This window comes from Aythya ferina (genome assembly GCF_964211825.1).
Source record: "Aythya ferina genome assembly, chromosome: 14".
Lineage (NCBI taxonomy): Eukaryota > Metazoa > Chordata > Aves > Anseriformes > Anatidae > Aythya > Aythya ferina.
Genome location: NC_140312.1, coordinates 14,876,584 through 14,902,540, shown reverse-complemented (window position 1 = coordinate 14,902,540; position 25,957 = coordinate 14,876,584). Strand labels below are relative to the sequence as shown.

The 25,957-nt window shown below is 37.3% G+C and overlaps 1 protein-coding gene across 3 annotated transcripts in view; it reads right to left on the bottom strand.

The window, feature by feature from the left end:
* Window positions 1–25,957, bottom strand: part of SLIT3 (slit guidance ligand 3) — a 515,559-nt gene that overhangs the window by 455,399 nt on the left and 34,203 nt on the right. For 2 of the 3 annotated variants that reach the window (XM_084535767.1, XM_084535765.1), the window contains exon 5: window positions 755–826. In XM_084535767.1, the coding sequence (XP_084391893.1) occupies window positions 755–826 (72 nt within the window). Of the gene's footprint in view, window positions 1–754; window positions 827–8,820; window positions 8,888–25,957 lie in introns of those variants that run through there. The other variant, XM_084535766.1, reaches the window with a different exon arrangement.

Genomic DNA, 25,957 nt, shown 5'->3' with positions numbered 1-25,957 from the left:
AATGAAGTCAAGCTTAAAAAAAAAAAAAAAAAAAAAGTTCAACCATATCCTTCAAAAATACAGGCCGGATCATGAGTTAAACTTTGGCAGAACTTGTTTTTGATGAGTTCAGCTTTTTTGTAGCTCCCACCGCCCCAAGAAAAACATGATTTGAAGCTCATGTTAGCTGGGTGTTCATACTGGTTGGGATGCCTTCTAAACATCTAACTTTTTGTTTGTTTTTCTTTTTCCATTTCAATTAAATGAGGAAATAAGGGAAAAAAAAGAATTTTTCATCTTCCTGACTGGAAGGGCAACAGCCATAACCACATTGCTTTGCCTGGCAATGATTTGGCTTAGTTTAAAATAAATAAATTAAATTAAATTAAAAAAACTGTGTTATGTCAATATGGTAAATTTTCAATACTGAGAGTATGCAATCTCTTTAAGGGCATCTAGACTATAAGGGATGAGATGTTGCCACTTTTAGTGATTTCTGTATCCCTACTTAGAGAGTTGAGAGTAATTCACCTTGAAGTCATCATGGTGAAGATACAAACAACAGGAGCATTTCACAGTTTCTCTTCTCTTTCCTATTTATGCTCTATGGCATTACCAGTACACATAAAGACAACACATCACCTTAAAAACCCTTATTATCTAGCAGTTCTAAAATCATGAAAATTAAAGCTCTCACCTCAGTCAAAACACATACATGCAAATCCATATAACAATAAGGAACTTACAATAGCAATATAAATCAGATAGTACTTACAATCTGGTTAACTTCTGGGTGTTCTGAAAAAGCAGCTCTGGAAGAACTTGCAATTTATTCTTGTTCAGACGCCTAAACAGGTAAATAAAAAATAAATAAATAAATAAATAAATAAATAAGATTATCTTCCAATGTAAAAAGCTTATTATATTATGCATCAACACGTGAAGCTCCTCTTCCTATGAACTCAGCATAGACTGCATTGTGTACATTACTCATAGACAAGCCAAACAGACCATGCCATCTGTAGACCACCTGCCCACATTCTTGAGGTAGGGGAGTCAAGTGACAGTCACCAGGAAGTTTGAATGTTTTAATATGGATGAGTACACATTTATTTATCTTGAATTTTGCTCTGGATGCCTACTAACAGTGAATCATATGGCCCCCATATCCAGCTTTCACTGCTCTGAGTAACAGTTACCAGTATGTATCTGGATTTTCTCTTCCACTTTCTAAACATCTAGGCACAGAAAATTAAATAACCTGATCAACTGAGATTATTTCCAGATTAGCTATTATTTCTACAGTACACACACACAATATATATATGTATATATTTATATATATTAAGAATTTTCTTAAATTTCTGCTTTCAAAATATGCACAGTGTTGTAGAACGTATGAAAATACAGATAACAAAATACATGGTGCTTTGGAATACTATCTTTAAGATGTTCTATAAACTGCAAGAATCTTCGTGTTTGTACATTAGTCCATTTTACTTGGTAGTCCTTGGTAAAATGCATAAAACAGCCCTGCAATATTGAAAAACAGAGCTATTGATAAGAAACTTCTTTTCCCTCTAAGTCTTTTTCACTGACAATAAAATGTCACTAGCTTTCAGAGTCCTAATTAACGTTACTTACGTATTGAAGTTAACCTAAACTAAATCTATACAGCTACATTACTCTAAATAGGAAGATAACTTCTTGCGTATGCTTATATATGACCATATTTTTGCCTCCCTTCTTCTAGTCTACCTTAAATTTCACTTTGATAATGGATGCATATTTCCTAGAATCTAGATCACAGAAGACACCAGGAGTTTGTAGAAACCCACTGGTGTTTAGCACTCAATATCTGTTTTCCAGTTTCCTTACACACTGAGTTATATCACTACCAGAATTCAAAATTCTTTTTGAATTGAAAAGCCTTTTCAAATATCACACTTAGACTGTAGGGTGAGAAATGCAGAGTTTTCACATGGCTACCATATGAACATGTCTTGTGGAAAAAAAGGGGAGGGGAGGGGGAAGAAGGGGAGAGAAGGAAATATTTCCTTCTCTTTCTGACACCTATAATAGATCAAAGGTTGGATTTCCAACCTTATTTACAGAGCCTAAATATTACACATTAGGCATGCTACTTGCTAGCAGAAGCAGATATTAAAATTGGTTATTTCACAGTACTTTTACCAATTACTCAATTCCATTTCTGAAATTAATGAACAAACCAGAAAATGAAACACTCAATTAGAACATGGGAGATACTAAGCACTAGTTTGCATTTAGGGAAGTATATAGGAGCTTTTAAACTGAATTCTTTTTCCCCAGGTGAAATCTCACACTTTTATATTGAATTAAGCTAGCCTTACTATTGCATTTTTTTTTTAAGGTTGATAGCGTACAACTTAATTAATCCTCATTAATTTCATATTTTCAGTTAAGCATTAATATATTTTAGAAAAAAAATCTTAACAGGATGAAATACAATGAAAAAAGTGTGATGAGTCTAGAACGTAACCTTCCCAAAATTACTGACAATTTTCATTATATTCAGAATCATAGAATATCCTGAGTTGGAAGGGACCAATAAGGATCATCGAGTCCAACTCCTGGCACCACACAGGTCTGCCCAAAAGTTTAGACCATGTGCCTAAGTGCACAGTCCAATCGCTTCTTAAATTCAGACAGGCTTGGTGCAGTGACTACGTCCCTGGGGAGCCTGTTCCAGTGTGTGACCACCCTCTCAGTGAAGAACCTCTTCCTGATGCCCAGCCTAAACCTCCCCTGCCTCAGCTTAACATCATTCCCACTGGTCCTATCACTGGTGATTACAGAGAATAGGTCACCTGCCCCTCCACTCCCCCTTGCGAGGAAGCTGTAGATCTCGATGAGGTCCCCCCTCAGCCTCCTCTTCTCCAGGCTGAACATGCCCAGTGCCCTCAGCTGCTCCTCATACATCTTCCCCTCTAGGCCCCTCACCATCTTTGTCACCCCCTCTGAACACTCTCCAACAGTTCAATGTCTTTCTTGTGCTGTGGTGCCCAGAACTGCACACAGTACTTGAGGTGAGGCTGCACCAACGCAGAGTACAGTGGGACAATCACCTCCCTCGACTGACTAGCGATGCCGTGCTTGATGCACCCTAGGATATGGTTGGTCCTCCTGGCTACCAGGGCACACAGCTGGCTCATATTCAACTTGGTGTCAACCACAACCCCCAGATCCCTCTCTGTGGGGCTGCTCGCCAGCATCTTGTCGCCCAGTCTGTACGTACAGCCAGGGTTGCCCTGTCCTAGGTGCAGGACCCAGCACTTGCTTTTGTTAAACTTCATGTGGTTGGTGACTGCCCATCTCTCCAATCTGTCCAGGATTAAACCATTTCTTAGTTTAACTTGCACTCAGCACAATTGCTAGCTCTTGACTAATATTGTGTTGAATTTATTTAATCTATCACAATGAAAAAAGACTGCCAGAGAAATGTACAGATGCATTCTAATGGTTATTACTCTAATTGTTATTTCAGCTCTAATCATGTACACAACTATCCTCTGTCAATCCTGAGTTATCTGACTTCTCAAAGCCACGTCCAAGGAATATGTTTATTGAATATTCTTAACTCTATTTGCAAGGATTTGAACTTGTGCTTGCAGTTTTCAGCAACAGAAACTAAGCAAAATGAGACTGAATTTCTAGAATAGGATGTGTTACACCAGCAAACACAAGAATATATATCACGGAATCACAGAATTTCTAGGTTGGAAGAGACCTCAAGATCATTGAGTCCAACCTCTGACCTAACGCTAACAGTCCCCACTAAACCATATCCCTAAGCTCTACATCTAAATGTCTTTTAAAGACCTCCAGGGATGGTGACTCCACCACTTCCCTGGGCAGCCTGTTCCAGTGCCTAACAACCCTTTCGGTGAAGAAGTTCTTCCTAACATCTAACCTAAAACTCCCCTAGTGCAACTTTAGCCCATTCCCCCTCATCCTGTCACCAGGCACGTGGGAGAACAGACCAACCCCCACCTCGCTACAGCCTCCCTTGAGGTACCTATAGAGAGCGATAAGGTCGCCCCTGAGCCTCCTCTTCTCCAGGCTGAACAAGCCCAGCTCCCTCAGCCGCTCCTCGTAGGACTTGTTCTCCAGGCCCCTCACCAGCTTCGTCGCCCTTCTCTCGACTCGCTCAAGCACCTCGATGTCCTTCTTGTAGCGAGGGGCCCAAAACTGAACACAGTACTCGAGGTGCGGCCTCACCAGAGCTGAGTACAGGGGGACGATCACCTCCCTAGCCCTGCTGGTCACACTGCTTCTGATACAAGCCAGGATGCCGTTGGCCTTCTTGGCCACCTGAGCACACTGCTGGCTCATATTCAGCCGACTATCCACCATCACTCCCAGGTCCTTCTCTGCCAGGCAGCTCTCCAACCACTCCTCTCCCAGCCTGTAGCTCTGTTTGGGGTTATTGCGCCCCAGGTGCAGGACCCGGCACTTGGCCTTGTTGAACTTCATGCAGTTGACCTCAGCCCATCGGCGCAGCCTATCCAGATCCTCCTGCAGAGCTTTCCTACCCTCAAGCAGATCGACACACGCACCTAACTTGGTATCATCTGCAAACTTACTGAGGGTGCACTCGATGCCCTCGTCCAGATCATCGATGAAGATATTAAAGAGGACCGGCCCCAGCACCGAGCCCTGGGGGACGCCGCTAGTGACTGGCCTCCAATTGGACTTGGCTCCATTCACCACGACTCTTTGGGCCCGGCTATCCAGCCAGTTTCTAACCCAACGAAGCGTACGCCATTCCAAGCCAAGAGCAGCCAGTTTCTTGAGGAGAATGCTGTGGGAAACGGTGTCAAAAGCCTTGCTGAAGTCAAGGTAGACCACATCCACAGCCTTTCCCTCATCCACCCAGCGCGTCACTTTGTCATTGCAACCCGTGAAGTCAAATGTGATTTTTTTTTCCCCTTATCAATATAATCTGGACAATCAAGTATGTTAAGCAATATCACTGTATAAGCCAACACTGCCCTACCTGCAATGGCTGAAGGAGCAAAAACAGACAATGAAGAGGAACTGAAAGAGGATACAGAGCAGATAGGGTATGCATTGCAAATTGTCACATTCACTTGGGGAATGGTTGCAGCACTAAACAGTTTGTAAAGATGCTCGTTTGTATACTGCACTTCTCACATATGCCTAAATCATCTTCTGTCACACCTATGCAAAGTTAAGGGTACTGTGTGTTCTGATTTTCTCCCAGAATGCTCTCCTGGTATTCTCTCAGAACTACAGGATTTTATGATAAGCAATGGAAATTAATTTATTCAATAGCAAGATTGAGAGTATTGAAGGTTAAAAGAACAGATGATGATTTTTTGAACAAGGGAAAGATATACCTAAATGAGAAATTACTTAGAAAATTTAACAATATTTTTCTCCACTTGTTTTTCCAAAACCACTAAGTGCTAAGCTGCTTTTGCATGTTGTCCTCTTCCTAAGCATTTTAAGATTCCAGCCTGATATTGTCTTAGTATTGATTTTACTTAAAAAGAAAAATCATATGAAGGGAGGTCCACAAAATAATTAATGAATTAATTAAAAATCTAAAAGCTCACATCCACACTCCATCCACAATCCACAGCTCACTGGCAATAAACATGGCATATTGGTCCAAATTTATCATAAAATTTTACCATGGTACTGTTATAAATTAAGTGTCAGTCTTCTTATACAGCACTAGTAAGCTAGCTGAATCCTCCTGTCCAGACCAATACTACAATGCCATTGCCCTTTTGCCTCAACTCATGCATAAGCTTAATTTTTGAAATAACTCATCAGTACGTGCTAGTGCTTCTGCACTGTATGGCATGTGATACTGTCCTCAACACACTGCAAGAGTACAACATTCTGTCAAACAGGAATGTCTGCAGTTAGTAAGACAATGCAACACAAGTAATTGATTATGAAAAGAACCTGAGGTAACAACAAACATTTTCAAAGTCCATGGTTACTGATGATTTGGTTCAAGCTATGGAACTCTCCAAACATTTCCATCACTTCAAGTTGCAATTTCCACCCAAAGTCATTTTATTCATGGTTTGATTCTCAGGGGAACTCAGGGAATTACCAGGGCATTGTTTCTCTTGAACAACACCTACTGTATGTAAATAGCTCCTAGTGCAATAGTCATCTCAGTATAAGACTGAGAGAGCTTGAGAGATTATTCTTAATAGAGAAGTATCAAACTGCAAAACAGGATGTTTCTAAACCCTATAAAAGAAAAATAGAAGTGCTTGAAAACTATTTGATGAAAATAGCAAACACTTTGCATGGTCATTAATAAGACTTGTTTCCTCTGGTTTGAAAGAGAAGTGCCAAACATGAATGAAATTTAATGGAATAGTTCCTAACACACCATTGTGTGCGAGCTTGACTTTATCCTCATGTATCAGCAAGCCATATGACAATGAAAGCAACTTCAAGCACAAGGTGAACCAAACATTAGGAATGCCAGCACAGAGCAGGGCAAGCTCTAACGTAGCTGTTCCTAAGCAGACCTTCAAAGCACCGCTGAGCACACTTTAAAGAATCAGTTGGGCAGCAACACCTTCACAAAAAAAGAAAACAGAAGAGCAGTACAGAAATTCCCTATGTTCACCTGGTCCTTTTATCTTGGACAGTCTGTCATCACCATGTCACTGTAAATCTCAGTTCCGTGAGATGGTTAATTCTAATTTTAACAGCATTTCTGATTTTGTAACAAATACACTGGAAAACATGAAGCCATTTATTATTATGGCAAAATAAAAATGGATAGAAAAAAAAAAAAAGATATGAAGAAAATGTGCTAAAATTTTTAAAGATTTTGTGGGCACTGTTCTTGGGACTGCACTATTAACAAACATAGGTAATTCTGTTTTTTAATCTGCTGTTCATTTAAAATAAAAATAATGTGAAAATATGATAGCTGGAATTTGGATTTTAAAGCCAAGCCATTTTTGCAGCTGCGCTTAACTATCTACATCATGAGGTAATGGCATTTCAGCTTTGTCAGTTGAATTTTTTTCAATTCAGTAGATCTGAATTGACAAAAAAATCATTAACATTTTCTGAGCAAAAGTAGTCAAATTCTGACTGTCACACCAACACCTTTGCATTGTTCCAAGCAAGAACAACTCACAGCACACTACAAATAAAATCTTCGATCTGTCCTCTTGTCTCATGTTAGAAACACAGCCGCCACGCAACTAGCACATGTATGCATACATGCCACCAACTGTCACCATATCCAGAGGGAAGAAGCAATCATGGGTGCCAAGCCTGACAAGATCTGGTCCGGTTTATTTCACCTAATACTGCTGGATGAGAATGCAACTGCTCATTCTCTGAAGTATTTTCAACTGGATGTTTTAGAGCTAGTAAGACCTGAAAAGTATTCTGGGAATCCTAAGCACTGGGGAGAATGGTGCATAATCATCTAATGCCACAGAATAGATTAGCTCCAGTGCTGGACCAGAAACAACTTTGTGGATGTGCACAGCATGGAGCCCAGACTAATAAAGTCTCCTGAAAACTGAAGAACTGTGCAGAGAGGCTCTCCAGGAGTCTTACCAGCTCTGGCAATACCTGCACTGAGTCAAACCATAAATCTGATTAAACACATGCTGACTGTATAGTCTGCAATCTCTGTACACTGCAACCCCCTCCATCATCCAAGTTACTTTAACCACTGCTGCACATGGGAAATTGAACTTTGCACATATTGTTCTGTTATTCTGCTCCTGAAGTCCCCATAAGAGCCAACCAATCGCCAACTTCACACAACAGTTCTCAACATGTAATCACTGGGCCTCCAGGAGTCCATACATCACCTCCAATGCATTCATCTAAGACCACCACATTAGCACAACATCCTCCCCTAGTCTCAAAAGTATGTTCACCTATGTTTCTGCTGGAATATGTTTGGGGAGTTGTAAATAGTAAAGGTTAAACCTATATTTCTTTACACAGTTGTTTGCTACAGAAGTGATCTATTGTTTCTTATGAAATGATTCTAAGGCATCAGCACTTTTTTTTTTTATTAGAAAAAAATAATTAGAAAAACAAAAAAGGATTGGTTACTAAACTGGAAAACTCGGTCTACCTGAAGTTCAACTATGCTTGGGTGTGTTTTTTTTTCTCTTAAAATCCCTCACATACTGCCAGACACATAAGCCATCAACTCTTCTAATCACCTTACATAGGAATAGACTTAAACTTTCAGTGTATGCAGTACTGGGGTATTTCAGGAGTACCTATTTATATAAAATGCATAACACTTGACATATAATAATGTTCATAGCACATGATATATGCATATCTCAGTCCACCACAATAGTTTTGGATGATAGCTTTACATAATAAAACTTCAGCCTCTTATCACATGTGCCCATGCATTTTTAATACAAGAAGAAAAACTCCTTCCTTCAGCCAGCAAGACATGTTGCTATTACTTCCTAATATACATACACCTCAGGTTACTTGTTGACTTTTTCTGGATATTGCAAGAAATTATTTTCAAGGCAGATATAAAATAAGACAAGCAAGGAACAAGCCAATTACAATGATAGTGCACCTCCAAGGACATAACCAAATAAACCTTTAGAAAAAACTGGTGAGCTATGCTCTGAGAAAGACTCACTCTTAGCAGTGGAGAAAATAAATCTACTTTTCTTACACAGAGTACTAAGTTACTTAATAATAGCCAAACAACATAATATGCTTAGAGAGAAAAGCTGCACAAGCTACAAATCAGGAAACATAATAAAATAATAAAGAAATTTCAGAAAGACTTGCTTATTCTTCCCCCACAGACAGACAGTCGTCCACTGCATTGTCAGGGACCGTTTGCTGCAGCTGAAGTCACTCAAGCTTTTTACAGGTGCTGGGCTCCAAGTTGCACTCAGGCATATAACTACCAATCATTTTTAACCCTTCCTCAGCTTTTTAACTTCTTAACTCTACTTGATGGAAGCTATCTGAGCTTGTTACACAGTCAATACTGAGATATGTCAAAGACTGTGTTACAGAGATCAGCTGCAAATAGAGCTACAGTGATACACTGAGTTGTGTAGGTATATGAAAATTAAAAATGTTAGGCTTTCCTCAGAAGTAGTCACAGACCTTGTCAACACAGTCATGCAAATAGGTATCAAAATAGGCTTATCCTCCATAAACACTGCCTGACAGTGACAACAGTTTGGTGATCCTGATTCAGCCATAGCTACCAAGAAGGTATCCACCTCAGAAAACAAACAAACAGAAAAGCATATTTGGGAAGAACTCGGGTCCAACTGCTTGAGCCATCACCTGTTACACTGTTAATTGAAAACAGGTGTGATGCTTAAGGCAAAACAATACCAACAAACACAAAGAAAACAACAATACCATAGTGTTTTTTTCCCCAGCTTTCCTCCCAGAATATCATACTTAATTTTAGATGGCTCTCAAGTTCTTAAAATAAAACTTCTCATGCTTTAAAGTCAGGTATCACAAGGCTGAAGTTTATTCCTGATGGAAAACTTGTCTTATCTTTAAATTTAAAAGAAAATTATATCATGCTTGTAAGCACGACATAAAAATAAATTTACAAAAAAAATAATGTATTTTGTGCATTGCAACCCACTTCCATTGAGATGTAAAATGGTTTGTTTCATCAAGATATAGTGCCAAAACTGAACAAAAAGATACCAAAAATGACTACTCATGACTACTTTGCAGAGCCATAAGAAAGGAATCCACAAAAATTAACTATCAGGAAGTGCAAAGGATCTGGTTCTCAAATCATACATTTTAACCAGGACTATGAGAATAGAAACGCAACTGTATTGGATTTATTGTTTTAACTTTGATAAACAGGCCTCAATGAATAACTGAAAGAAAAAAATTAAAAGTATTTAAAAGGTTAAAATATTTGGAGGCACCACAGAATGAATACACCACTGTGAAATAATTGAATAATCCAACACACCACTGTGAAATAATCCTTGTTTTATCCAAATATTTATCTGTGCAAAAGTAGAGGTAATAAGGTCACCACTGAAGCCAAAGAAGAACCTCCGTGAGGACCGAAACAGTTCAGCATACTCATATGTGACCCAAAAATGTGAGAATGGGAGGCTGTATGTGTGACAATGTATTAGTGACACAAAGTGAAGGCTGATTACAAACTCTAAAAAGAACTAGCACTATTTAATGCCTGAATGGCAAAGTAACATGTAATTAATTGCAGGTGAAATTTAATAAACGTGTAAGGAAGCACACTTTTAAGTTGACACACACAACAGTCTCCAAATCAAAAAACACTTCTTGGGAAGTAGACCCATGAAAATATCAACTTACTGCTGTGTCACAATTCCTAAGGTAAACATTACAAATTATCAGAAGACTACTAGATAACATATTCATTCTTTGTATAAATTCATGGTGTATCCACATATTGAAGACCAAAAACTTTTGGAATTTCCACTTCAGAGAAGATCCCACAAGGTTTGGAGAAAGATAAGAAAGATGATCAGTGACAGAGCAGATTCATAGTGAAATGACTCCTAAGACAGAGACTTCCCACAAGGAAAACAGCGGAGTAAAGTATGGTAAGGATCTGTGCAATTATGAATCAAGGGAAGGTGATAAACAGTTGTCCTCATATTTTGTAATAATAAAAAAATGCTTGGAAGTATCCAATACTGTTTATGGTAGCTTCAAAAAACAAAAGGAATTATTTTTTTCTGTTCAACAAGCAGTTAAATTGCCTAACAATTGATTGTATATCATTAGTTGTAAGTTTACGTGAGTATAAAGTGACTATACAAACAACTAAGAGAAAAATAATAAATAATATTAATAACCAAGCCCAACTGATGATTCTCTATACCACTTGAGGCTCAGAGTGTTTTCTCTACAAGTATCATTTATGTGTTTGCTTTTCCTTCCATTTGTTCTTCCTTAATGTTTCATCTGGAGACATGATACTGCCCTACTGGCACACTGGGTCTGAGCTGGTATGGTCATTATATTCTGGCTTTTGGTACATTTTCTATTTTCCGTTCAGTTTATCAGGAAAGAATTAAAACTCAACACAAAAAATTGTAAATATATACTAAGCGTTACAAGTGTGGGTTTTATATCTCTACATTTAAAGCATTTCTGCCAGGCAAAGTTTGCCTCTTTAGACAAACTTCGTCTGCTACACAAATTGAGCTATGTTCCCAACATGAGACCTAAAAACTTTTTGAACAGCAAGAAGTAAAGGATTCATAGCTAAAAGTGCAATTGAGAGAGGGTTATGTCTGTACATGGATACATAGGCATATGTACGTTCACCCATTTATCTATGCATGTATTTCTGTGAACAGTATTTTCTTTTCATTTTGATTTACTTCAGCCAATTTTCTTCTGTCCAAACAATGGACATCCTCACATGCCTCCAAGCAAGCACTTTTGCTCCTCCTAGACATACTGGATACAGACTTCTGTTCTCAAATAATGCAAATACATAAATGTGTATACTTCACAGCTTGCTTATGTTACAAGCTGCATGTTCTTGTTTTATGATTCAGATATATTAAAATAAATATTTACAGAATTTGTGACTTTTAAAAGTGACCCATATACATCTGTTATCCTTCAGTGTGTTTATTTGTTTTGTTTCTGGAGGGGCCACATCCAGCAACACAGTGTTTCAACAACAGGCAAACATCCTCTCCCCTCTCAAAAATATTTTGGTTATATACTTAACAAGTGCCAGTGCCCCTTCCTCCCTCAGCCTACTGCCCATTTGGGGGTTCCCTTGTCCTGAAGGCAATGGAAAGGAGGGAAACAATGGTAGTGTCAACGTCAATCACAGAGTATCAAGGGCCCTCAAAAAAACAAAGGAGAAGTTATTAACTGAGAAATTCCCACCTTCCTGGCTCCAACCAGGCTAATAATATTTCTTCCTCTGTCTGAAGCTGGGATAGGAGAGAAACTTAACTATTAAGATTCCCCTGACTATTAAAAAAGAAACAGCCAGTGGAGCTTGGAAACAGAGAATGCTACCAGCCCAGAGGTAAGATAGAAAATGTTTTTCAGGACCATTCTATGAGATAGGCATAGAAGAAAAGACCTACACTTTACATGGGTTGTTTTTAATCTATATTATCTTTTTTTTTTCTTTTATTCCTTTTATTAGCTTCTAGATAAATTCTGAATGAATACAGAACCTCAATCTTGATAAGACATTTTTCCCATTGTTTTCAAGCTAGAGGTCATGTTTCTTGGAGGAGAAGGCTTTAGGCTATTGACTTAGCTGGATCTCTCATGCTTACAAAATCGGAAGTGTCACTACCAGATCAGGCACTGCTGTCTTCTGGAGATCCTTTCACAACTAAAGCAAACAGCAGCTACATCTAATGTAAATGAAAGGCATGATAGTGGCAATGGAAGAGAAGAAGTTGAATATAGAAACACTCCTATACTGATCAAGACAGCTAACAAATTCCTAGGTCTGCAACCTTTCCATCATGGGAAACAGTTTTCAACATGGTAAAATGACTAGGTTAATCTGCCACTTCAGCCACGCATTGCAACTTGTAACTTGCTCAGTTTGCTACCATTGCAGTCTTTTTTTTTTTTTTCAAGAAGAATCTAAACCACATCCTTCCCTATTACAAATTAGGAAGAAAAATCTAATTTCAAAACTCTTTTTATTGCCATTTGCTTGTTGAATATCCTTTCCTTCTCAAAACCTGTACAACCAAAGATGTCAGAAAGTTCAGATAGAATTTCAAGGTTCAGAAGTCAAAGAAATGGGTAAAAGAACATTTTAAATCTCAGATGGCTGTGCATTCTTTATACAACATACAATTAATTTGCAAAGTTCAAAATTAAAAGGGTTTTTGCCAGTCAGCAAAAGTTTCTTGATTAACAGTGAACAAACCACTAGAAAGTTAGTGTATTGTCAATAACACACTGCCAAGATGGAGTGGCAACTCCATCCTTGAAATGGACAGAGGCCTGAGCAGCTTGCTCTAGCTGATCCTTGAGGAGAAGAGTTGGACTCTTATTAAAGAGTATATCCTGCAGCTATCAAGTTTAAATGAATGACAATCCTTGATTATTTTATGTATTTAATGTTCATGCACCATTATTTCTCTGTAGGTGATAAAACTATTGAAAATCTGCAGATTTTCGACAAAGATGGGTTTTTACTTTTACTATCATTACAGTGACCTCATTTATTTTCTCACAAGGTGTACAAACATACACTTCATGTAGGTCTGAGCAGCGTCAGTCAGATCATACTGCAAACAACTGTATTCAGTAGTTTGGGAAGGAGCACTATCAGCTTCATGCTCAGAGTAAAATTATTCTGCTGTGAACTGAGTAAAAAGCAAAGCCTTTTCTGCAAACATACAGTGAAGGTACGCCCTTCATGAGGTACACTATCTACATGAGAAATTTCCTCCATGCTCTCTCCATAGCACCCAATAGACACTCACATCCTTCCCATGGAGAATACTGTTTGCATGGAAGCCTGACGTTAAAGAGACAAGTATTACTCAAATTTAGGAGATTGTACAATTTTCCGTGGCAATTTTATTTCTCATTAAGCTACCGAAATTCTGTGAAGATTGAGAATATTATCAGTAAAACATGCTTTACACAAACTGCAAATACTCAAAATATGAGCAGGAATCACCAAGCTTACATGGCTATGGTTTCCCTCTCCTAGAAGATCTCATAGTATAAAGGTCTTATACATACCTTTGTTTTCCAATCAAAATATCTTGCAGAATTATTTTTACTAATACCATTGTTTTGGATATTACTGAATACGTTCTACTTAGAAACTGAAGATGACACAGAAGCTATGAAATAAACTGTCAGCTTTATTATTTTCTCATTGAACACAGTAATTGCCTAGATATTTTGTGCATGATCACTTTTTTTTTTTTTTTTAATATAACAATTACCTATTTTTAACCTATGGAAAAATATGATACCTACTGGCCTCTGAATTACACGTCTGCTTTTCTACCGAACATTGATGGCTTTACTGCCAAATCAAACAACTGCACATTTGTCATGAAATTAGTGGTACTCCACTCTTTTCCTCACAAGTTCAACACCTTTCAAACTTGATTCAACATCTACACACAAAATGCTGTCTATTCTACAATTCATTCTTCAAAAGAAAGTCAAAATTACAGTGCTTTTGAATTTTTAAAATGGGTATTTTTTCAAGGGAGCAGTCTTGGTAGTCCAGCCTTTAACACCCATTAATTATCCAAGTAACTGGGTTCACTCCCCAGCTTGATCATTTATTCTATTTCACACTCAAAACATCTGGATCTCATTTTGGTAATAAACAAGCTAAATTTTTCTCCTTTGTTATTAAGAGCTCTATGGCATTGTCCTTGGAGAACAGCCTCAGGGAACATGATGCAGTTGAAGTAGTTTCTGAGAGTTACTTTAAGAGAGAATCGGTTACATCACAAGCTTGGGTGTAACCAAGAAGCAATAAAAATGAAATAATGCATAACAGCAGACTCAGACAGAAAGACAGGAGTTATTGAACTCTAAGGAGTTACTAAGTTTTCTCTTTCAAGCAGTACTGACTCAGGAAACAGTAAAGTCAGAGCATGGCCAATTTCATTCAATGGTTTCATCAGAAAATCCTATCATCATCAAGAAATATGCTGTGGTCATTAATGTAACTTCTTCCCTTGCTTTGTATCAGTTCTTCTCATAGGGGATAACAGTAAGGATGCAGCTTCAACAGGGGAAAAAAAAAGTCAACTTCACTTTCTGTCAGCATCTTGTTATATTACTAAACTAGAAAATAAAGCAAGATGATATATAACACAATTTCAATAAGGTTGCTATGAGGAAGTCCAGTGCAACCATTTTACAAGGTTATGGTGTGAGATAAATGAATGTTATTTACATGACATGTAAGTACAGAAGCTTTTCCAAAAACTGTGAAAGATAGCACTGTATGCCGCTAAGGAACATTTTTTTGAAAGAAAACTGTTTACAACAGTTACAAGTCTGAGATCCCTTATTACAAACATAGCAGACTGGGTGGTCCTGGTTCACATTTTCAAAGCTGTCAGAAGTAATAACCTCTACTAGTAACTTTTCATTAGACTGGAAAAGATTATCTACCCTCTATCGGAAGCAGACTACATTTCTCTTCGCATGAAGAAGCAGCATAGAAACTCATAGCAACACAACAGTTTTCAGTTCTCAGTATAAGAATCTCTCTTTTTCTTCAGGATCTTTGCATATGAAAAAATCTCTTATCAAGATGGAGGATAGAGCCATTGTGTAAACATCATATACAGACTTCCCCTAACTGGGAACAAACTAGTAACACAGGCAAAAATAAGTACGAAGAACAGGTTTAAATTTCAACATTTCACAAAGCCAACATGAATAAACAAAAAAGGTCTAACACCTTTCACATGTGCATTAAGGACTTCAGTCAACAATTTACATCATACAGAAAGGGACAGAAGTGTTAGTACCAACTGAACCGAAGTAAGGAATAGCGAATCTTAAGTAACAAAGAACACTTACTAACGACTACGTCAACAGCAAGAAAATCCCCTTAACCCAGAAAAAGGGCAACAGTTTATGCACAACCTCTTAACTCACTACCATATATTTATAAAAGCAATCAACTACATGCATTCTGGCTGGTAGTTTATATCTGCCTGTCCCAGCCCTTAACATATAACAATTCACATTTTAATTATCATTCAAATAAATCAAAAAAAAACTTGATCAATATACCCTGAAGCAAGATGTATTTCAGTTTCTGCTATGTTTTAAGTTTAATACCAATGCTCTCTTATTTTAAATTAAAAAAAAAGAATTCACACAGAACCTTTGAATTTTTGTCTTCCAATCTCTAACACTGAATGAAAAAAATAAAAAAATAAAAAAGAGTAGTTACTTCCTAATTATTCTTCCACAGCCTATGTGAAGATAATTGGCCTTTATCCAAAGAACCTAAGGAATCTATTGCAACATCCCTAAACATCCACCACTGTAGACAGTCCACCAATTTCTGTGAGGCCAGTAAGATAAACATGGTGAATCTATTTCTTACATCTGAGTGTAATCTCTCCAGGTCAGGGCTGAAACTCTATGAAGAAAACAAAAAGTAAATTTTAGCATCAACATCTCCAAGCTGTGTTGCCCCTGCTGACAAGTCCTAAAAGTTTATATTAATCAAACTAACCATTTCCAGAAGTCAGAAATAGCTGTGAATAATTAGCAAAACTTGCAAGTAGAACTACTGTTGCAATTTTTACCAGAAGAAATAGAACAGTGTTCCTAATTGATCTGTTTTAATAACTCGATACCAGCACAGCTCACCACGCCTCTCCATATATAGTAAAGAATGCTTCTGTGGCAATGTGTTGCTCCTTCCTCCCTGGGGCTATATGCCAAGCAGTACTATTAAAATAGGAAGACAAACAGAATCATCTTTTGCTTCAAATCAAACTGGATGCTTAACAAAGGATACTTTTTCCAAAGCTAACAGAATGAAGACAAGGAAATAATTAAGTGAAACAAAGAACACACTGTACACTAGACATAAATTTGAGAACCAAAGACCAGCTTTTGACTACTTTATCACAAGCCTGTGGGAATTACTTATCACAATTTATTCAAAGGACATTTTCAGCACTACCAAGCCACAAGGGGTAACCAACCACAAAAATCTGCTATCGTTACCAAAGCTCTTATCTAAAAACTGAGAACACCCCCTTTCTCTGATAATTACCTCTGATCCCCTTTCATTTTCCCAGCAAGTTATCAAATGTAGGGGGTCAGTTTTCCTGACATGCCTCAGTACCTAGAGAAGTTTGTGTTTATCTCTTGTATTCCTAATGTATTGCATCACATCTATCCCACTCAATGATCAAAGACAAAAATTAAATGTATACGTAATATCCAGAACATCTGCATGAACCACAGAACTTTCTCTTCTCCATGTGATCCTCTAACTATAGATAAAGAGGAAAATCTGGAGAAGAGATTGTCTCTAAAAAACTGAACACATAACACGAGCATAAAAGATAACAATAGTTAACTATAACCAATACTAAGTTGTTCTGTTCTATATGTAAGGCTGCAGCTTCAGATGAGTTCCAGAGGAAAAGCAAGTTTGATGACAGAGTGGCTGCAAGACCTACATATTCATATATTTTCCAAGGGTGTGTGTGTGTGTGTTAAGTACTTTGAATTCATCATCAGCATTTCACTCACAAACAGGACTATTTGATGTCTACTGTGCTTGACAGCAGGAAGTTTAGCCTGTAGCATTGATGTAGCATCATTCAAATATGAGGAAGCTCACAAAAGTAAAACCTTTCTGCTAAAATTATTTAAGCTAAACAAAGTTCATCCAAATTATTACAGACGCAGCAGTTCTTACCCTACAGTAACACAAACCTTGAAGTATTTCCTACAGTCCCTGGAGAAATGACTTCTAAATCCCTAAGTGTTTTCCTTAAGCAAATACTCTCATAAATCTTCATCAAGAATTTAAAAAAAAAAGTGCTAAAATCAAACAAACAAGCCACAGAAAACAATGTTTAAAACCTCTGATGTAATGTTAAACACTAATCATCTATTCCAACCAAATTATGGTTACACTGTAGTGGAAACGTCATGATTCCATTACATTTTTAACCATTGCTTTCAGAAGCTTAAGAATTCTGTGGTTACAGAACCTCCTGTATACATAAATGAGACCCAAATTTGTTTTTCCATGTGTTCTTATGGGTCAGTGACCTACTATGAAAATGTTTTTGATGAAACCAGGCTCGTTTATTATCATATTATTAAAATAAACCTCTTTGTTTTGCAACCCTGGTCAGATGTACTAATTCAAACCAAGCCCAATTCACTGAAGCATGCATCCTGCTTTCTTGGTAGCTGCCCTTTGCCTCTCTTGCACTCTTCCTATGTTTGGATTCCTCCTGTGCAGATCTGTTGACAGAGCTGCTAATAGCTTCCTTCAGAGAAGAGGCATCTTTTATTTTTTCTTAAATAGATATATATTTTTTAATGTTTACAAAAAAAAAAAAAAAAGTCAGCCTCACATCCGCAATAACAACAAAAAGTTTGCCTGCCCAGTAATGGTTGAGTAGCATGTAATTATGCAATTATATGCTACAGACAGACATACAACACTGAAATTTGAGGATATTAGTGCCCTCTAAGACCCTACAATATGTAGTTATTGGGCACAATCGTTTTCCCAAATGTATATACCCAATTAAAAGAGAAAACTGCTAAGGAGGCAAATCTACATTTCTTCAAAGAATAAGTGGTTTCTTGTAAGATTTATCGGTTCAAAGAAATGTATTTTATTCAGTGAATAGTCCCCACCAATAGTCCAGGGTAGGAAAGTGAAACCTACTATATTATTTAAAAGATACCAACAGCAAAAAGATGGTTTTCTGATGTTCAAGGAAACACACATCACTAAACCTACCATTGATGGATAGATAGGAGCAAGTTTTGCCAAGATTTTGCTGGACTTCTTTCCTCAATTAATCTGCAACTATTTTTTCAGTCCCAGAACTTTAAGCACAGCAATCACAGGATCTTGTAGCAAAGTAACATCTTGTCATATTTTTGATAGGGTAGTAGGAAAGGGCAGGGCAATTTTTACTTCTCTCAAATGACCATGAGAAATCTAAATTACTTCCAAACATATAACCTGTATGCATGTCAAACATAGTTCATTTGTGTACAGACAACTACAAATACCAACGGTTGAAATTACGCTTGACTAATACCAAGAAAAACAAATATAAGTTATATGCTTTAAAATTAGAAAAATATTACAAGCATCAAGATCCAAATTGCAGAAGCCCCTTATCCCTTAGGTAACACCAGGGTCAGAGTACTTTATGTGGCTAAGAAATACTGTGGTTTTTCAAGTGTGCCTCCAAAAAAGCTCCAGACAAAGATTTTTTTCATGCTAAAACCTTTCTTACACTTTCTTATGCTTTCCCAGTGACATTTCTAAAATTATCTGACCTTTTCAGAATGTGGTTTAAACTACTTAAATACTTTGAAATACAAATGCTGCCAGCTGTATTAAGACACTGAGCAGGACACTGACCTTCTGTATAAGCAAGATGGAGACTGGATACATATCAGAATTACCAGGTTTGGCTTCTACAGGTTACTTCATACTTAGTTTTGTTGTTGTTGTTTGTTTGTTGGTTTTTTTGTTTGTTTGTTTGTTTGTTCCCCCCCCCCCCCCCCCCCCCCCCCAGCACAGTCTTCCTACACTAGAGATCTGTGCTTACATCGTGTCACTGTAAAAAAAAAAAGACATGACAAAAGTGCAGGTATAGTGTGCTCACTATGTTGTACAATTATGTAATATCAAGTTCTATCCTTGAACCTTATGTATATCTAGGATTTTACTAGCTTACCCCAAAAATGCCTTCTATTTTGCCTTTTGGAAATACAGTTTGATTCCTTCAGTTTCTAAGTTTTAGCAATACTTCATCTCTACAGTACATATGAAGAAAATTAAGGAGTTTTTATGAAACTTCAGCTATTGGACAAATTTATGTCTCCATTGCTGCTACACAAATGAATGTGTTTGAACGTGCATTGTCCTGTCTTGCACTTGGGACCAGATATCTTTTTAGAATTGCAAGGAATGGCACTGGCATTTAGAGGGGCTAACTACTGGTTATCAGAAAGCTTTAATGGAATAGGACCATAGTAACCAACACCATGCACAGCTGGACTCAAAACATGATTAACAGCTGAAGATTCTCAAGGAAAGACTAAAACTAGAAGTTGTGCTAAATATCAAGTCATCAAAATTCAAAAGGAAATCATGAGAAGTCATCATAAACAAGGAAATTGTGTTTTGGACTTCCAAATTTTTAAGATGTTTCAAAAAGCTCTACATACTTTTAATTTTGGGATGTGTATTTACTATTCAGGTTACAAATTATAAGTTATTTATCATTTCTGGACAGTATCATTCTACTCTAGTCAAAATAAAGTGCTTGCAAACTTAATATAAATAATAGTTTATGTTACATTATTACTATATGAACTGAGTATCTGCATTAAATAGGCTGTACTTAAGTATTTTATGTAGCATTTAACTGTTGTGAGAAACTTGACTGTATATGGAAATGTATGTACTGGAGATCTTATAACATTCCTTTCCTACAAGAACAACTTTTGGACTAACAGTTGCAAATTCCCCTGCCCCCACCATAATTTTAATATTGACTGTATATTTGAATTGTGGGAACAGAAAAGAGAAAGTTCTTTTAAAAAATAAAAATAATGTAAATAAATAAAATAATAACTTTCCTGACCATATCTGGTATTTCATTTACACAAATGACTAGCATTTCTCTGAATTATCACTTGAGTACTGTAAGAAGAATACATCACAGTGAAATCTTCCAGGGTACCCAGCATACAGCATTGACAGATAAATCAAGTATGTGGGCCATACCTTGGGAACATTTATTTTGTCTATTTGAGCCAAGACTAGCACATAAAGCTGAATCAAAAGCAATACAGAAGTAATGAATTTCCTTCTTTCATCCCAAGAATTAATAAAGGTATGTTATCAACATGAGCCAAGATGTCATCTGATAAAAAAACAGTACTTATATTTCCCCCCAAAAAATATTTACTGAAGTGTACAAATCACACTTCAGCTGTCAATATCTACCTATTTTGCTTTTTTATTTATACACACACTCCATAGATTTATTGATAACTACCATACCAAGTTTTTGTCTTCTGTGATGTTAAGTGTAAGTGAAGGCTGAATTACACAGTTAAGTATTTCACCACTTAAATCTTGAAAGTCAGTTCCTGTCATCTCATTAACAAAATTTATACCTGTTATTTTTATCCTCTACTAACACTTTTATCGGGAAACTACCAATTCTGTCCATGTTTTTGTTAAGCAAGTCTTATAGGAAACAGGATTTCCTTACTTGTGACTTTACAGCATTCCTTTAAGGTCAGATATCCAGTACGAACTTATTGGTGGGGATGAGGGGCAGCTGATAAATATCCCTGTGCTAGACATGAAAAAACAGTAGAACTTTCTGGACTATCTCACCACTGAAAGAACTGAACATCCTTAATATCTCAGTTGTAGGCAGCTAGTTGAGTAGAAGCAAATTAAATTTGGAAAAGATTATGACCAGTTCAGTTTTTTGCAATAGATGAAAATCAGAAAGCACACAGTAATGGAACAGCTTGCCTGAGTCAGACATAGTCCATCCAGATTTGTATCCCGTTTCCAGCAGTGGTAATATGTAGATGCATGCAGAGGCATAAACAGAGGTTGTCTATTATACTAATCCCCCAACAGCTTTGCTTTTCAATCTTTTTTCATCTACAGTTAGCTGATAGAGGTTTTGCATATGTAGGACACCTCAATGGATCTCTGTTGCACAAACCTAGCCAGCCTTCTGATGACCATCTGTGAACTTCCATTTTATTCTTTCACAAGCTTCAACATTTCAGGATGTTTTTTTGTTTGTTTTGTTTTGTTTGTTTTGGTTTTTTCTCCCTCCAGTTCCTTGTTCTTCAACCCTGAATTACATCTACTATATCATTTCACAGTCAGTCAACCTCATAAGGTCCTTCTACAATTCCTCAGTGTGGGCACTTGATTAAAACTGCCCATGAAGCAGTTTTCAGGAAGACTATATAAATGCGATGGACATATATGACTGGGTCTCAGCAATTCTGCTAACCAAGTTCCTCTTGAAAGTACTCGTAAAAACAACCTGCACTGTAAACAGTATGAGTGGTAAACTGATGCAAGTTTAAGAGGGAAGGGAGGACTCGAGGACTTGGCTCCTAGTTCAGCCAGTCAAATTAGTCGAGCCAGTTCCAGAAAGTTTTGTCTGGCTGGAAATGATACCTGTGGTTTAGGGAACTGATGAAATCTACCCGTAGATATAGAAAAATTCCATGGAGGCTCCAATATTACATTTAGAGAAGTGACCATTAGCTCCAAGAATGAGTCATAATCATCCCTAGTTTAAACTGAGGGTGTTACTCATCCCACAAGCACACAGAAACAACTCTTTCCCCTTAGAAGAAAGGAAAAGTATTGCTGAAGATCGAATGCGATTTAGCTACACACAAAAGATGCAGAAGAGCTTTGAGGAACTGTAAGTCAAACTGATTGAGGAAAAGCAGATCATTCTTTTTTCACTACAAGAAAAGATGGCACAAGGTAGGAGATTGTAGCATACAGACCAGCACTGTGTGGTGCAATAAGTATGGTGGAATAATGAGAGAGAGATAATGACAAAGACAAGTAAAACCTGTAGTAATCCAAGCTCAGAAAAGAAAACCAAGGCACCTCACCTGCAGTTGCTCAAAGAACTTCATGGTGCCACACGAAGAGATAGCACATCGCTGATGAACTTGCATGCAGCCTCGATGGCTGTGCCAAGGGCATCCAAGAATATGACCAACAACATCCTCTCAGATACTGGTACCCCAAGCATTCTATCTAATCACTTTGGACTGTTCACAGTGTCAACTGTCAGAATGACACTCTTTTAAAAGGCAGTTACAGACTTCTCTTGAAAACATGAGGTAAAAGTGATTGCTTTTTCAGATGTCAGTTACAAGATTCCTTTTTTTCCTTTCCCAAACCAGAATTATTTTTTTTTTTCAAAGCGCATGGACCAAATCATGATCAAACATCAAAAACTATTTCTTGAACCTGCAGTCAGGAGCCAATGCAGCCAAGGAGCTACACATTACTAGCTCCTAAATGCAGGCAACACAAAACTTAAGTACTAGATATTCTTCAGGAGAACAGGAACATATTTGAAGATAACAGAAACTGAATTTCATTTTTGTATTCTTCGCTGGCTCCATCAAGCAGTGGTTAAGCTTGCAACTGGTCTCAGAAACTGATTTCTGCCATTTACTAAAGATTACTTTACTGATACACAGCCTGTGGCCTGGGATTAAACAATATAGTTTCATTTCACCCAACTGATGATGCGTTGTTGCAGCAGCAGTTCTGCCCAGTGTGACAGATTAGATCAGGTTTTGACATTTGCTGCATGCACTCCCTCACAAAACAGGGGGAAGCTACCATCTTAGGCATTATATATGCATGACAAGAACAAAAATCCATTCCTCCCAAATACAAAGACCTTAAGTTCCAGATGGCTCTACTAGCCTCAATTTACCATTCACACCCACCCCTGAGGGGAAAGGCCCAGATGAAGGGCTGTCCTGGGAGCAGGATATAGACAGAAGGGCTCGCTCCTGAAGCACCACAAGCTCCTGAGGAGTTCGCTAGTGAGCCAGGTACTACTCCAACTTAGGCACAGCAGTTTGAGAAGGAAGAGGGAAGTATGCAAGTAATAAAATTGACGAAATACCATACTGCAGTGCTAAGTTTATTTGAGTGTCTTTATTCTCCTGCATTTCAAAATGAGCATTTTATGATCACTGATCTCAAACTAGATATTATCCATAATGCCATACGAAAACGGAGACATTAAACAACAAAGCTTCATTCTGAAAGGTTACATTCAAACTGTCTTCCATATTTGCAAATCCATATGGCTTCATAAATGAAATAAGTGTAGCACACGCAGTTCCAGAAATACCTCTAAACTGCACACACTGCAAACCCTGTATAAACACTATGGATTTGTCCACGCTGCCAAAGATTCTCAATAAGCTTTTGTTTACAACAGCGGAGAACTGTCCAATGCTTTTATTGTTTTGCCCACTACTCTGAAGCACTTAGCAATCCTTCCACTTAGCCTGTTAATTATGGAAGATGCTTTTTGTATTACATGATTTATTTAAAGCCTGCTCAATCTCAATTTATGAAATCCAGATTGTGAAGCATGTCATAATTTCTTCTCCTTAGCATCCTTGGTACTAATGCAGATTTTACAGTACACTATGCCAAATAAATATACTTTAATACCTTAATCAAGCATTTAGGAAGCAGCTTACAAAGATCCAAAGCACAGTAGCATCTCTACAGTTAAGGGTCTGCCAATTTCTATTTGGACCTCTGTCTTAACGCATAGAAAACCAAAACCATACATGTATATGCTAGGGTTAAACTTTTGGATTTAAGAAAAGAAAAACTAATTATTTTTCTCAACTTTGAAAAGATATTTGATTTGGCCACGCTTATACATTCTCTCCCCCCACACACACGCCCCACCCTTCTTTAGACAACAAAAACACATTTTGAGTGTTTTCAGATGTTGAAAGCCTTTATGCTAGCTAAAGACGCTAATTTGACTAGAAAGAACCAGCCACCAGCCAAAGTCCAGCCTTTTGAAGATAATACAGCTACATGACAATTTCTGGCAGTTGGACGTGGAAAAGTCAGAATCAGCTGGTGTCTTATATCCTGCCTCATTTTTCACATAAATGTGCGACATCTGGCTCTGGAAGAAATTTCAGTTCATCTTTTCAGTCCACTAGTATGCATCTTTACTCTTGATCTTCTTTGTATACGAAATTTTGTAATAATTTTATCTTGAAATCCTACATCATGTTAACAGCAAAGCATAGAGCTGAATTGTCAAAATTCAATATAAATTTGTGTATAATGCACTGTCCATGTGTGTATAGACACACGCTCACTACTTCAAAACACAAAAACAGAAAGAAAAATTCAAGTCAGAACTTTAACAGTTAACTTTTAGAACAGAAATGCAGAATGGAACTAGAAAAAAGAATTAATTCCTGAAACCTTCCCTACAACAACAGACACAGGTGTTGCTCTAAAACTGTCTACTGGCAAGGAAGGCACACTCAAGATCTACAGCTGGCACTTCCAATTTTGAACAACTTATCTCCATCATTTAAATGCTTATTGAACATATGCAAAGTATATCAGTCAATATTAGTTAGTAGTATTTCTTGTAAAGTAGCACTTTGGAGCCAAAGAAAAGCTGATAGCTAGAAAAGCAACTAACAAGTCTGGGAGGAGGCATCCTGAAATCATTCTAGCACCTCAGACATGCAGGCTTACATTGGCACATAGGATCTACAAGCTTTAGAGTTTCTCTGCATCGGCATTACGCTGCAGAAGAACAGCTTGACATTTGACAACAGCACATCAAGTAGAAGGTAGTAGAAGCTGTATGGACCAATTAAACATTAATATTTCATCCCAACTGATCAACTTTTTGTGGTCAGCTACTTCACTACTTATCTGTGGGTTTTGGAGTAAAATCATAGACACTTCTTTGAATAAAGCATTCCTGGTTTCCCACTGCATTGATACCATTGGATATTCGCAAGAACCCTGAATTTGAGGACTAAACCGAAAAACATACACACAGACAAAATAAATAAATAAATAAATAAAACAATTATTATAAGAAAAGAAATGGTTAAAATCCCATGTATTACTCAGCTTTATCTAGTAAAGCTAAGAAAAAACATGTCAAAGAATGAAGTGGCACACCTTCTACTCATCACTTTATTTCTCAATTTCGCATTTTCCGTCCTTTTGTCATACCCTGCATTATGTGCTTCCTTCAACTGATATTGACAGACTTTATTAAGCTTTTGACAATACCTTGACTTCTATTTAAATAACGTCTTTAAGATGCTCCATTGGTATTGTAAGCATTAATGTCCCATAAAGAAACAAAAATAAAAAATAATTTAAAAAACAGTTGTAAACAGTAAAATCCCAATAACTGGAGAGACATCATTATGGTGTTTTTGGGAGCAATAGCAAACAGCTGTAGAGACATTTTATACAAAATTTACTTACTGTTATGCAGGACAGTACCAAAAAACACATTTCACAATGAAAATTCTGCTAATTCACTTAGATAATATTGATGAGTTTGTTTTGACGTCCACACAAGTGAGACTACAGTAAGCTAAAATAGTATTT